Source organism: Gossypium hirsutum, chromosome A08 (assembly GCF_007990345.1).
Source record: "Gossypium hirsutum isolate 1008001.06 chromosome A08, Gossypium_hirsutum_v2.1, whole genome shotgun sequence".
In the NCBI taxonomy this organism is placed as follows: domain Eukaryota; kingdom Viridiplantae; phylum Streptophyta; class Magnoliopsida; order Malvales; family Malvaceae; genus Gossypium; species Gossypium hirsutum.
Window position 1 is genome coordinate 119,207,283 of NC_053431.1, and position 13,316 is coordinate 119,220,598.

At 32.4% G+C, this 13,316-nt stretch overlaps 3 protein-coding genes across 4 annotated transcripts; 1 reads left to right on the top strand and 2 right to left on the bottom strand.

Moving 5' to 3' along the window:
* Window positions 1-925: 925 nt before the first annotated feature.
* LOC107936506 (transcription factor UNE12) lies at window positions 926-4,764 on the top strand. Of its 2 annotated transcripts, XR_001694412.2 has the most exons (7): window positions 926-1,601; window positions 2,359-2,478; window positions 2,873-2,938; window positions 3,272-3,337; window positions 3,466-3,543; window positions 3,639-3,947; window positions 4,425-4,764. XR_001694412.2 is itself a non-coding variant. In XM_016869247.2 (6 exons), exons 1-6 carry the CDS (start codon window positions 1,245-1,247, stop codon window positions 3,867-3,869), a joined length of 918 nt encoding a protein of 305 aa, XP_016724736.2. In that variant the 5' UTR covers window positions 926-1,244; the 3' UTR covers window positions 3,870-4,764. The 2 variants fall into 2 exon arrangements, 1 of the variants encoding a protein (XP_016724736.2); XM_016869247.2 differs by having other exon boundaries at window positions 3,639-4,764.
* Window positions 4,765-5,665: 901 nt separating this feature from the next.
* Window positions 5,666-6,685, bottom strand: LOC107936480 (photosystem II reaction center W protein, chloroplastic). The gene is made up of 2 exons (XM_016869211.2): window positions 6,432-6,685; window positions 5,666-6,066 (listed from the first exon to the last, which is right to left on the bottom strand). The coding sequence occupies exons 1-2, from the start codon at window positions 6,523-6,525 to the stop codon at window positions 5,765-5,767; spliced, it is 396 nt and encodes a 131-aa protein (XP_016724700.1). The 5' UTR covers window positions 6,526-6,685; the 3' UTR covers window positions 5,666-5,764.
* A 1,552-nt stretch (window positions 6,686-8,237) lies between these two features.
* Window positions 8,238-12,524, bottom strand: LOC107936477 (probable galacturonosyltransferase 6). The gene is made up of 9 exons (XM_016869208.2): window positions 11,843-12,524; window positions 11,502-11,536; window positions 11,372-11,413; window positions 11,153-11,264; window positions 10,999-11,054; window positions 10,288-10,517; window positions 9,784-10,141; window positions 8,964-9,485; window positions 8,238-8,799 (listed from the first exon to the last, which is right to left on the bottom strand). The coding sequence occupies exons 1-9, from the start codon at window positions 11,952-11,954 to the stop codon at window positions 8,524-8,526; spliced, it is 1,743 nt and encodes a 580-aa protein (XP_016724697.2). The 5' UTR covers window positions 11,955-12,524; the 3' UTR covers window positions 8,238-8,523.
* Between the last annotated feature and the right edge of the window lie 792 nt (window positions 12,525-13,316).

Genomic DNA, 13,316 nt, shown 5'->3' on the forward strand with positions numbered 1-13,316 from the left:
ATTCTTAACTTGGGAGGTAAAAATATTAACGAGATTAGATCTAATATTAGTAATCGAATACGATTGACTAAATTCTACGTAACCCTAAACGCGTGATTGAATAATCATAAAAAAAAGGTACATACACCACCAGTTTAACAACAATAAAACCAATTTAGGCCTATTATAAAAGTTAAAAACACGAATAATCTCAAATTAATATAGTTTCCACTCATGTTTCGTATTGAGTTAATTATTTATTTTTTGACTAAATTATAGTATAAAAATTTAAGGTTACAAATTGCTCAAAGTTTTGGTACTATTAGTATATTTAGAATTTAATTTCCATACTTTAATTTTCAATAATTTAGTCTCTCTATTTTTCGCATTTAAAAATTTAGACCCCTTTGATAACACAGTTAAAAATTTTTTATGTTTATGTGTCATTTTAAAAAATAAAATAAACTTGATATCCTCATAACAAAAAAAACAACATTTATAACAAATATAAATCTAATAAAAAAATTTAACAGTGTTAATAATTTTTAAAAATTTATATAATCACTTTATTTAGAATAGAATATTCAGACTAATTAATGACATTATAAAAGTTGATATATTAAATTATGTCAAAATTAAAGTATATATTAAATCTCAAATTTGAAGAGAATATTTTTATAATTAGAAAAAATAGAAAAATTAAAATTAAAATTAAAATTTACACATAATATTCTTTGTTAAAAAAAAGAAAGGAAAAAAAATGGACAGGTGTCCATTGTGGAAGGCCTTACGCCTTCCTTTTATACATAGCTGTATAGAGTATAGCAAAAAATTAAACCTTAATTTCAACATAGAAAAAGGACTAAAACCATAATTAGACCGAAAAGGTTTTCCACACAATTTTGATCGAGCTCCATCCCCTTTTTATTACATAAAAGGCTACATTTTTTTACAAGGATAACAAAAAAATCCCTTTGAAAAAAAAAGTCCCTCTTTTCCTTTCTGTTACTTTCACAGAGCTGAAAGTAAAGAACAGAAAAGAAACCCCAAACCTCAAAATTTTCTCTTTCTCACGTTGATAGAAGGATTTAAGCTAGAAAGGCAAAGATATGAAATAATTTCGTGTTTTTTGTTTATAAATATTTTGTTGGGTTTTCAATTCTTTTTTCGCCATTTCTTTTGCATGTTGATGATCTTTGGTGGCTTTAACTCGGTACTTGGACTCACTTCAAACTCACTTCCGCTAATACTTCTTCGGGTTTCACATGGCTAGTAACCCCAACGAGGCTTCCGCTGATGATTTCCTCGAGCAAATCCTCGGATTCCCTAACTTCGCGCCTTCTGAGACGGGATTGGCGGGACCCGACGGTGGACTGGCAGGAACAACTGCTGGTGCCGGAACGCCAATGTTTCTACAACTCAGCTCTGGCGATCGAGCCAGTCATCTCGGCGGAATCGGCGGCGGTGGAGGCGGCGCGTTTCCCGGTCAGGTTTTTCCGTTGGGGTTGAGCTTAGACCAAGGGAAAAGCGGCGGGTTCTTGAAGCCGGAGGAAGGTTCTGGTGGTAGCAGCAGGCGGTTTCGCGATGAAGTCGTTGATGGCAGGGCTTCCTCAGTTAAAAACGTAAGAAAAAAAAAACCCAGTAATTTGTCAACATTTTTGCTTTTGTGTTTCTTTGATTCCATAAAAAGGGTAAATTTTTTTTTTGTTTATTTCACTTTTAAGGGCCATTAAAATTACTGACAGTTTGATTCTTTTTGTTTATAATTGTACTAAACTTATGCTTTTTCTCATTTGAGTGTAGCAGTTGGGTCTTTTGTTAACGGTTCGTTTTCCTAAAGAAACTGGTTTTTAATAGGTTTTCATTAACATCATACAAGAGGGTTCACTTATTTGTTGAAGCTGTCAAAATTCACAACAGTGTCTCATTATGTTTGAAGTAACATGGAGGCCCTGAATCTAACTCGTTAGATTGTATTTTACCCTTTTACTTAAAAAAATAAGCAAATTAGTCCATGTACGATAAATCAAATACTAAATAGTCCTTTCAATTACATTTTTTATCCATTTCTGTGGTTGACGAAATAACCAAATAGTTATATATGGCGTGTCAAGTGTGTCTCATGACAATGTACACGAATCAGTTTTTGATAGTAGAAATGGATGAAAGTTTTAATAGAAGGACCGGTCTGCTCTTTGATCTAAAATACATGTACTAATTTGTTATTTTTTAGTAGAAGGTGTAAAATGTAATTTGACTCTTAGTACAAGGTCTCCATAGTACTTCTACTGATTTTTTGCTATCATATAGAGTTTATTCGTTTTTGTAATTTGGTTACTTGTAATGTGAACTCTATCTAGACTTATACATAACTTTCAGGTTTTCCATGGTTCACCAATGCCGGCTACCGTTGCTCCATCACCGCATCCACCAACAATGCGTCCAAGGGTGCGGGCTAGACGAGGACAGGCCACGGATCCGCATAGCATTGCTGAACGGGTAAAAAGCTTAATTTATTATTAATAAAACGATCACAGCAAACACGAGACTGATAAAACATATCAAAGGGAAAGGCATGGTTAAATTAGTTTCATAGCTGGAAAATTTTTAGCAAGCTAGAAACCGGATAGGTTGAGTTGGTGCTTTTTCTTTTAAGTAGTGTTAAATTCGATGATATAAGGTGTTTTTTATATCGATAATTTTGTTAATCAGTTAATGTGCACTGAGAAAGTTCGCTTCACCAAGAAACTGATTAATCATAAGACGTAGCTTGGACATATAGAAATATAGATTGCCGCTTCACGTTGTGGAATTGCAAAGCCAACCTGCTCGACATGTGGTTGCAGTTTCACTAATTGTAGCTGAACCTTTTCTATTTTCTCGCTTGGTACAGTTGCGGAGGGAAAGAATTGCTGAAAGAATCCGAGCATTACAGGAACTTGTTCCTAGTGTTAACAAGGTCAGTTCTTCTCTTTTTTCTTTTTGTAATCATTCCAAAAATGTACTTATGAAGTGATTGTGTGAGTTTTGTATAACCTTGCAATATGGCTTTATGACCAACCTTGTGATGTGGAAGCTTTAAAACTGTCATAACTTTATTGTCGATAGAGGGTTTCTCCGCTTCCTTGGGCTCATTTCCGAGCTAACTTTATTGTTTGTTAGTCAAATTATTCTATAGCCTATAGGGATCCCTTTGAGACATGGGTGACTACGATCGATTTGTGCGTCTGGGGTGTTAAACAATTGAGAAAGTTTAATGTATAATATCTTCGTGACATGTTTCTTTATGCAGACTGATAGAGCGGTCATGCTCGATGAAATTGTAGATTATGTCAAGTTCCTGAGGCTCCAAGTTAAGGTATCGTTAGCTTGGGTTTTTTTCCCTTTGGGATTTATTTATGATGTCATATGAACGTGTCTTGTCGTTTTAGAAGTTTTCCTCTGTCAATACACTCGGTGGTGATTTGTTGGTTGATTATTTAACAGGTTTTGAGTATGAGTAGGTTAGGCGGGGCGGGGGCAGTGGCACCGCTCGTTACAGACATCCCACTATCATCAGTTGAGGTAATAACCATGCAGCCATTCATATATATGCATATCCCTCATTTCCTTTCACAACATATTTTTATCGAGCTTCCTCTATTACATACACACACCAGGACGAAAGCGGTGACAGTGGAAGGAACCAACCGGCATGGGAGAAATGGTCAAACGACGGCACCGAGCGACAAGTAGCCAAGCTCATGGAAGAAAACGTAGGAGCTGCCATGCAATTCCTTCAATCAAAAGCTCTTTGCATTATGCCAATCTCACTAGCCACTGCCATCTACCACTCGCAACCACCGGATACCTCTTCTATCATCAAGCCCGAAACAGATCCCCCTCCATAACCCTAACAAACAAAAAATAAGGGTATGCATCCCACACAGTCCATCCTATATGTCCTACACTATGAGGAAAAAAAAAAGGTAAAAATATCTCTTTAGTTCCTCTTAGTTTCGAATTTGGGTAAATTAATCCCTCTAAAAAAATTTGAAACAATTTAATTCCCATCAATTTTGAAAATGAGCAATCAAGGATGATTAATTACAGTACATAATTTTAATTGGTATAATAACATATTTAGTTCTTGATGTTTATATATTTTGTTAATTTAATATTCACATACATAAATATTATAGGTTAAATTTATTAAATTAAGATCAAATTAATAAATTATATGAATTATGAGTGCTAGAGTTGTTATATACCCATTAAATTTATGTAAAACAGATTGAAAAATATTAATGCGGTAATTAATTGATTTAGTATCATTTTTAAAATTGACTAAATTAAAAAGAATTAATGAATTATTATTTAAAGAAAAAAAAAGTCCCCAGATGCCATGGCACTTGCTTTTTAAAATTTTCAAACATAGTTTAATGTCTGCCTAAAAAAAAATACAGGAAGGGGGGCCTTCATGTCCGGATTTGTCAATGGTGATCTCTTTTGTATTCAATGGTGGGGGTAGTGGATAATGATGGAAGAAGAGGGCACTCTCATAGTGGGGACTTTAAATTTTTTTGTTAGTGGGATTGTTAGACCTGCAAATATATATATATGTGTGTGTAATAATATTGTAAGAAGGTATTTTGGAAGAGGAATTGCAGTAAAAGGTAGAAGAATGAGGGTGATGTCTGCCCATTAAAAAAATGGTTGTTGCTTTGAAGTCCAACTGATACTTCGTGATAATGGACTTTGTAACTTTGTTCCTATAAAGTAATTTGACTAAACCTTTTTTTCTTCTTTCAACTTGTTAATTGATTGTTAGTATAATGGATGTTCAATCATTGGTCTGAGCCACTCAGTGGGGTAGAGACATACAGTGGTCGGTTGAGTTGGTAATTTTGTATTTTATTGTTATTTTAGCTTTTTCTATTTTTGCTGTTTATATTAATCAAAAATTATTTTTCCCTTTTAATTTTACAATTTAATTTTTTCTCAAAAAAGAAAACAGTTATGAATGTTATGAATTTTGTCCTTCAACATTGATTATCAAATTAACTTAGATTTAAAGTATATTTTTTTACTTGTAGATGAGTAATGATCAACTACATTGATTATTGAATCGTCACTTGAAGCTTGCTAGTTAGATTTTAAAAAGAAAAAACTTTTAAATAGTTTAATGATCCGTTTGTAATTTTTTAAAGTTGAGCAATCAAAATATGAATTTAATAGTTTAGTGACCTTTGGCCGAGGTAATAAAATAAATTAAGTTTTTCAGAATAGAATCGATGGTCGGTTCGACATGTTCAATTAAATAAATCATTAAAAATTTAAATAAAAATAAAAATATTGATTCTATCAATTTTTTAGTTTGGTTCAACCACTATGTGTTAATTCGCAAATTAATCAATTTGATACATCTTCTCGAATTGATATCTTAATTGATTTCTACTTTAACTAATCCGATTGACTGGTTCGATTTAAACAACCAGAGCTAAATCTAATCCTAGATCAATGATATCTTATCCCAAAAACTATAGTACTTGAATTGATAAGTTTAATTTTTTGATATCAATCAAATTCAAATCAAACAATAAGGATTAGATTTTACTTGGATTAATAGTTAAAATTCTTATGGAACACTGATTGGTTGAAATCCTATTATCCCTTCCCATCCCAAATGAAGAAACAATTAGATACGTACATCAATAACCAATTATACACACATTGGACATGCAGTAGTTTTTATTACAATGAAAAAACACCAAAAAAAAAAATTTGAAGTTACACTTTTATGGGTTTAGAGGGACAATCCAGACTCCTCATCTTCTTCGAGGGATGAAGTGTAAACAAAGTAAAGAGCCCATATCACGCCGAATAAACCAAACAAGATCCACCCAAGAAGGTTGTTGCTCAACCCAAAGGGAAGTCCAGTTCCTTCGGTGGACATTCTCTCATCCACCAGAGCCATAGCCGGTGAGCTTGACATGACTGCTGCAGCTAACAGCGATGCAGCACTCATGCCAACGCTAGAGCTATTCTTTTCCTCCTCCTCCTTCATAGAACACATCACTTTCACTTTCTTCGCCATTGTTGGCAACCCTGAAAGAAGAACAGAAAAACGATTATTAATAATTATGTTATTAGTCATTGTACTTTATAGAAAGTTATGGATTTAATCATTATACTCTAATTTGATCAATTTTGCAGACTTAACCCAAGCACTAGTAGTTAAATTTAATTACTAGTCATGTACTATACATACAATTATATATTTACTTAATATTCTCCAATTGGATCCTTCGATAAATTTTTATATTTTTCGAATTTTGAATTCTTGATACAAATAACAATCTATTAATAATTTTTTTATTAAATAATATATGAAAATAACAATGACAATTTTCGTAAAGTACCCGAGTTTAATAGCAGAATTTAACTCAAAAACGAAATCCCAAAAAACTTACCAATGGCAATTGGGGTGGTGAGCTTGAGTGATGATGGCTTGTATGAAAGAGAAGCTGCAATGGTGATTGATGAGGTAGCTGAAATGGTTGCCATACTTTATTAGTTCTTGAATTGAGGAGAAAGAGAAACCAACTGCTAAAGCTTGAGGTTGCTGATTTTGGCTGCAATGGCGAATGTGTGTATCAACAATGATAAGGTTGCCATTAGATTTTGATGATATCTCTTATCGATATATACCCAATAAGTTTCATCCACGTGGCACAACATCCACCTATAAAATAGATACTGATCAAGGAGTGGGGCCCCATCACCACAAACACAGTAAAGGGTAAACATAATGTTGGCCTCGGACCCCAAAATAAAATAATAATTAAATTTTATTTAACAAAGAAATAATAATAATAATAATAATAATAATAATTAAACTTAAAAATTAGTAAGGACATATCTGTCATTCAGTTTTAGAGTTTGGGGAGAGAGGAGGAACATGGTGTTGGCTGGCACCCAAAATTTTAAGACTTAATAATAAATTTAACGTTTGTATGTTTTGTCAAAATAGTACGAATTATATTTTTGAATTCTTTTTATCATTAAATTTTTTTAATAGATTTAATGAAAGTACCTTTAAAAAAGTTAACGGGCATGATGTGAAATTTCATATGTGAAATATTTTTAATGAGATGTAATTTATTACTTAGATAACCTAATGAGATAATTACATGTGAAAATAATAAAATAAATAATACATTAAATTAAAAAAATAATTCTTAATTTAAAGAAAATAGACATAATTATCTAAAAAAAATTAACTCAGTAAAAAAACTTCTCAGTAAACAAACGTATGAAAGATTGAAACCTTGAATTTTTTCATTAAATCTATTAGAAAATGCAGTTTAAAAAAAATCAAAAGTTGATGGTCAAAAAAGACTAAAAATTATAATTAGAATCATTTTAACAAAACATATCCAAGTTAGTGGCCAAATTCATCATTAAGCCAAATTTTAATAAAACCTTACTCTTTTTTTTGCCATCTGTAAAATTTTACTTTTAAGAGTTCGATATTAACCTGTTAAAAATAAAAGAAATAATTAAATTTTCTATTAATAAAAATATAATAATTAATTTTAAAAATTAATAATAACATACATGTCATTCACTATTTAATAAAAACGAAGATATAATAATTAATTTCAAAAATTAGTAATGGCTAAAAGCAATATACCTTGGGCCGCCTTATTGCTAATTATCCCTTATTTGGGCCACTAGACTAGTTCTTGGGCCCTCAGCCTATTTGTGTGGGCTGATAACAAACCACTACTTAAACATATTAATTTAGGTTAATATATACCATAAATCCTTGTACTCTTCGTAAAATTGAAACTTAGTCCTTTCACTTTTATTTCTAACAATTTAATCTCTGTACTTTTTAGATTTTAAAATTTAGGTTCAACCATTAATAGTATTAAAAATATTTTATTAAATTCGAATTCAATACATCGTTAATTTTTAATTACATGGCTACTAAATGAGGCTTTTTTTTTCAAAATGTCACGCCAACTGGTTTAACAAAAAAAATTATAGTTTTAACAATTGAGCCTAAATTTTAAAATCTAAAAAATAGAAAGACTAAATTCCGGAAAATAGAAATACAATTAAATTCTAAATTTATGAAAAATACTTAATTTATAACATATTTTAACCATTAATTTATTGATATGATTCACAAAAACAATTTAAAAAGAATAAATCTCACAAATAAACTATCATATATATGTTTCCCCACTCATATCAAGAACGTCTAGGTTTAAATTCAGTGGAATTATCATTTTCAAAAAAAAATAGTGGAATTATTGTGATGATATGAATTATGTACAAAATGTATATACCTCCAATACAGCAATCCCTCTATGAAATTTATGACCATAAAATTTGACTCAACCCCTAAAAGATTACAGCCGTAATAAAGATGGGAGAAAAAAAAAGTTTACATTTACATGAAATGATGGTTAAAGAATCAGATCAATTGAGATGCAACTAGCAATGTGGTATGAATCAAAGAAATCTTCACTTTGTATGTTGTGATCGTCAAATTTAGTTATTGATATTGCACTGTTGAAAGTAAGGATTGTCGTACTGCAAATGTTGGGTCCAATAGCCTTTGTATTTAGTGATTCCGATTTCCAACCAGGGTTTCATGACCCCATCGTAGTGTAAGACTGTGGCGTTCTCAATATCATCTGAACTGAGATCAGTGTTGGAACCTAGACCGAGCATGTGCCATCTCTTTTCTAAAGGTACAGTCTGGTTGTAGAAGGTAATCCAACCTATGGGCAAACTTCCTGCCTTCCATAATGGCCTTTCAAGTCCCTGTAACACAACGACGAGGCAAACAAGCATATGATAAAGATATGGGATGCGATAAATCTTGACAAAAAGCTTCAAATTAACATTCTTATAGATTCATCGGAATAGAAAAACACGGCACTAAAATGATTGTTAACCAACAGTAGAATCAAAGATTAAGCTCATACCAGTTGCAAGTAATCACGGTATAACCCGGTTAAATTTCTTCTTCTCCATTCTTGGAGATCAAACAAATTCATGCCGAATGCCCATGTGCAAACACTGGCATTAAACCTCTGTTCCAAAAACGGGTCTGAAAAGTTCACAAACATATGCATCGCACGATAAGAAGGTTCGCTTTCTGTACAAGTCTCCACTGCTGCATTTACTTTTCCCTTCATGTCAACACTCCAAATTTCAGTTAAATCTTTTTTCACTATGATATCATGATCAAGGTGCACGATCTTATTCAGTGCTGGAAAGATGTCTGGCAGATAAAACCGAAGCTGGTTGAGGACGGAAGTATATCTAGGAACACTGGACTTCTGTTCTGCCAATGTTGAAATGTACTTGGTAGATAACCAATCAAAATCGTCTATGCACTGAACATGGATCGTAGCTTTGCCTGGAGGGTTTAATAAAAACCACATTGAAATTGAAGGGAGGTTGAGAAAATCAGTCACCACATGAAAAACAATTTTCTCTGGTTCCTGCATAGCCAATATTGATCATCAGGGTATATTACAACGACCAATATGTAAACCATAGGCTTATTTTAGTGAGGCAAAGGTGAAAGAACTCCATAGCAACTTTGGAAAGCTTATGCCACCGAAACTCAAATCATTATAATCCATTACAAATAATAAATAAATCATTTACTAGTAGTGTAAAACACCAAAGCCTTCTTGCATGATCTAACACAAAGGTGACATCAAAACTTGATGAAAACTGATGAAACCAAAAAGAAAGGGGAAAAAAAACAGGCGGAAATGGCGAAGACAGTTTTACCTTTGCAGAGGAAATTGTGGAGTTAACAACAACAGCACAAGCCAGAATATTGTCAGAGAATACTGAATAGTGATAAAGGTCTGGATCAATCAACTTTTCTTGGTTAGGAAACTGCCTGTCCTCTGGTTGAAGGAAAAAATATTCAGCCGTCAGCTGCATGGAGAGGCAGTGAAGGCCTTTAGGGGTAGTCCTTCCAGCAAGTTGAACAAGATATGACTCTTGATTTCTCTGTGACCGAATCTGTTGTTGCGCATTATTAGCCATGGCACGAAGTTTGTTAGCCATCTGAGAGCAGCTAGGGTATGCACGATTCGCTTTGCCCAATGCAGACTCCATTAATCTCATTTTCTGATTAGCACTGAAAAATCAACTGTTCTTCAGATATAAAATTTTGTGGAAGCAATTTAAGCCTAAATCTAAGCTTAGTTAGTGAATGGTAATCAAGAATTCAAGTTTATTATTGAATATAATGCATTGGTAAGTTTTATCTACTTTTTTTTTTACCTCCGTGGTAATTCAGAATCCTTGCTGGCTTCACCAATTACTTGTTCGATCTCTTTGATTCGATTTCTCAACTCTTTCATCAAGTGAGAGTTGGTATTTGGTGGGTGAAAACTTAAATATGCTTTTGCTCTAACGAGCTGATCTCTCATCTTCCTTACCTTCTCATCCGCCCCGCGAGGTGGAGACGGCAAATGCTGATCAGATCCGCCTGTGTCTTGATTAGGTTGCTCCTACATCCAATAAATAAGTGATAACTATATGTTATAGATGAATTCAATAACTATATGTTAACCCCACCCCAACAGGGGAAAAAAGCCCTGTTTGTAAGCTTCAGGTTCTAATGGCAAGATTACAGAAGAAATTTTTGGTCACAAGAATGACAAATGGAATTTGTTCTGGTATTGCTCGGATTTAAAGATGAGTGCTTTAATGATTTTTACATTACAAGCAAAGGCACAAACTGAATTTGTGACACAAAATGATACAAGGAGGAGGTCTGGTGCAATTTTGAAGGCTGATAATTTTACCAAAACTATTTGGTGCCAGAAAAACAGAACCTGTCTTTATCATATAGATTCACAATAATAATTAGCAACAATACCATCATCTGCTATCCCTCACAAGACTAAAACTATATGTTACTGCAACGTACTCTAAAAACTTACATTCAAATGAATAGCAGCTTGTAATACTTAAGATACATAAACACACCTTTTCCGTGGAGTTCACCCCTTCCGTACTCTGTTGAATTTGATGCTTCTCTTTTCCTTCATGAGTAGTTTCAGAATTTAGAAATGGAGCAACTCAGAATCACATTTGTTTTAAAAGATTCAAGAACAGTACATGCAATCCAAGTAATACTCACCATTTGTTTCTAACAGATCATGATTCTTATCAGAAATGTGACTAACTACTGAACTAAAATTCTTCGCTTTGAAAACAATAAGTTCTGGACCTTTTAATTCTTCAGCACCTTCCTAAATAAGAAAGCGACAAAGATTGATAAGCATAAACTGTTAAAATCATTTCAAGATAAAATGCCCATACCAAATATGTGAGCTAAAGCCATAAATCTTAAAGCTACCTGTTCAATTGCATTGAATCTAAAATTATCTGCCCTATGCTTCTGTATCAAACCAAAAAAAAAAAAATTACAAATCTACCAAAAAGTTAAAAGAAAAAATAGAACAGATTCAAGTAAGAGAGATCCATACAATACTAGCCAAATCCTCAATGAAATCCTTCTTGCCTGTCGTCACAGAAAAAAAAAATGTGAAGAAAACATGATCAGTCAACATCTCAAAAGTTAAATTATATTAAATTAAAAAGGAAATCAAATAAATGAAAGGCCAAAAATATTATATTATAAATGAAAGCAGATTCGATTAGACAATGGATGTTAGCTTAAAGTTATACATATATTTTTCTGTAAGCTAAGACACAAAAATTACTACTAAGTAATCCTCTTTGGCTTTCTTGTTTGATCAACTACTTCTTTAACGATAAAAATGCATTCGAATTTTCATGAAAAAAAAAAAGATTCAAAGATGATTACCGATGGAAGTGAGGGTTTTGAGTCTGAAAGAAACCACCACGATTGGAGCCAGTACAGATAAAGAAAGCAAAGAGAGGATCACAATCCTCAGCCATCGGCGATACTTCTTCATCAATCGATAAAATTTACAAAAAAAAAAAATTGGCAAATTTATAAAAACATACACACACACACTTCGCCTGGTGAGTTTCCTCTTTCCTTCTCTTAATCGTTCTCCAAGGAGCACATTTCACAAATTCAAATCGGCAACGATTCGATGCTTAAGTTACAAGGAACCGAAGTTCAAAAAATTTAAATAAAAAAATCAGGGCTTCATTTTTTGCTTTTGGCGCTTTTTCCAGAGGGGAAAACCGTACCTTTGGAACTTCGTTCACGTTTTCGGTTTACGGTTCAACAACATGAGGAAGGAGACTTTTCCTCATCGTTTTTAATCTTTGCTTTTTTCCGATTTTCTTGGTTTTTTTCAACTTTTTAATTATTTTTTTCCATTTTATGATTTAGAGAATCAAATTGTTTTTCTGATCTGGAATTCTGGAATCATACTAATTATTAATTAACAAATTAACATATATATACATATATTCTGGCATGACCTGGGGGCAAGGTGTTTTGAACTCTCACAGCTTTGACTTCGCGGATTTCATATTATAACAAAGGAGATTTGAATCGCGAGAAAGACGAGGGAGAGAGATGGACATGGTGGTGGCTTACTCACTGGTTAATGATGTGGATGATTAATATTGGCCGTTGATTTTAGCCATCACTATGACGAGATTGAAATTCTTTTAGAAAATTAATTGTAGCTTAGCTGTCCAAATTAATTTGGGAAATTATTTTTGAACTATTATAAAATTTAATTTTCAATAGCTGTACATCAAATAATTATAAGAAGATTGTTACATTTTTAAAATATATATATAAATTGTATCGGTTGTTAACTAAGAAAACTGTATCTGTTGACAAAAAAAGAAAGGAAAAATGAATAACGGTACACGCCAACTTTTAGGGTAAACTCCCTAGTTAATCACTCTGACTTTTTAAGGTATTTTTATTTTGGTTACTAAAAGTGAAATTTTTGTAATTTTGTCACTCAACTTCTAATAATGGTTATACTTCGTAAATTTAGGGTAAACTAAATTCAAAATCATTAAACAATTAGTAAATTTATATTTTGATTATTCAATTTCAAAAAGTCACTAAATGGTCACTAAATTATTAAAAAAAATTCATATTAAGTCATTGGGATGTTAAAATCGTCATTGTATGATATTCTCCATTCTCGCCTCTAGCACCAATCAAAAGGGTAAATCTCTCTTCCTCTTCTACAATTTAGTTTTCTTCATGAAACAACTTTGAATATCATGAATCTGTGAACTAATTTCGGAACAACTTTCTTTTTCGATATCTGACAACGATTATTATATCAACTTGGTTCTAAGATATGTTATTTTACTAGTCAATGAGTATTGTTCCG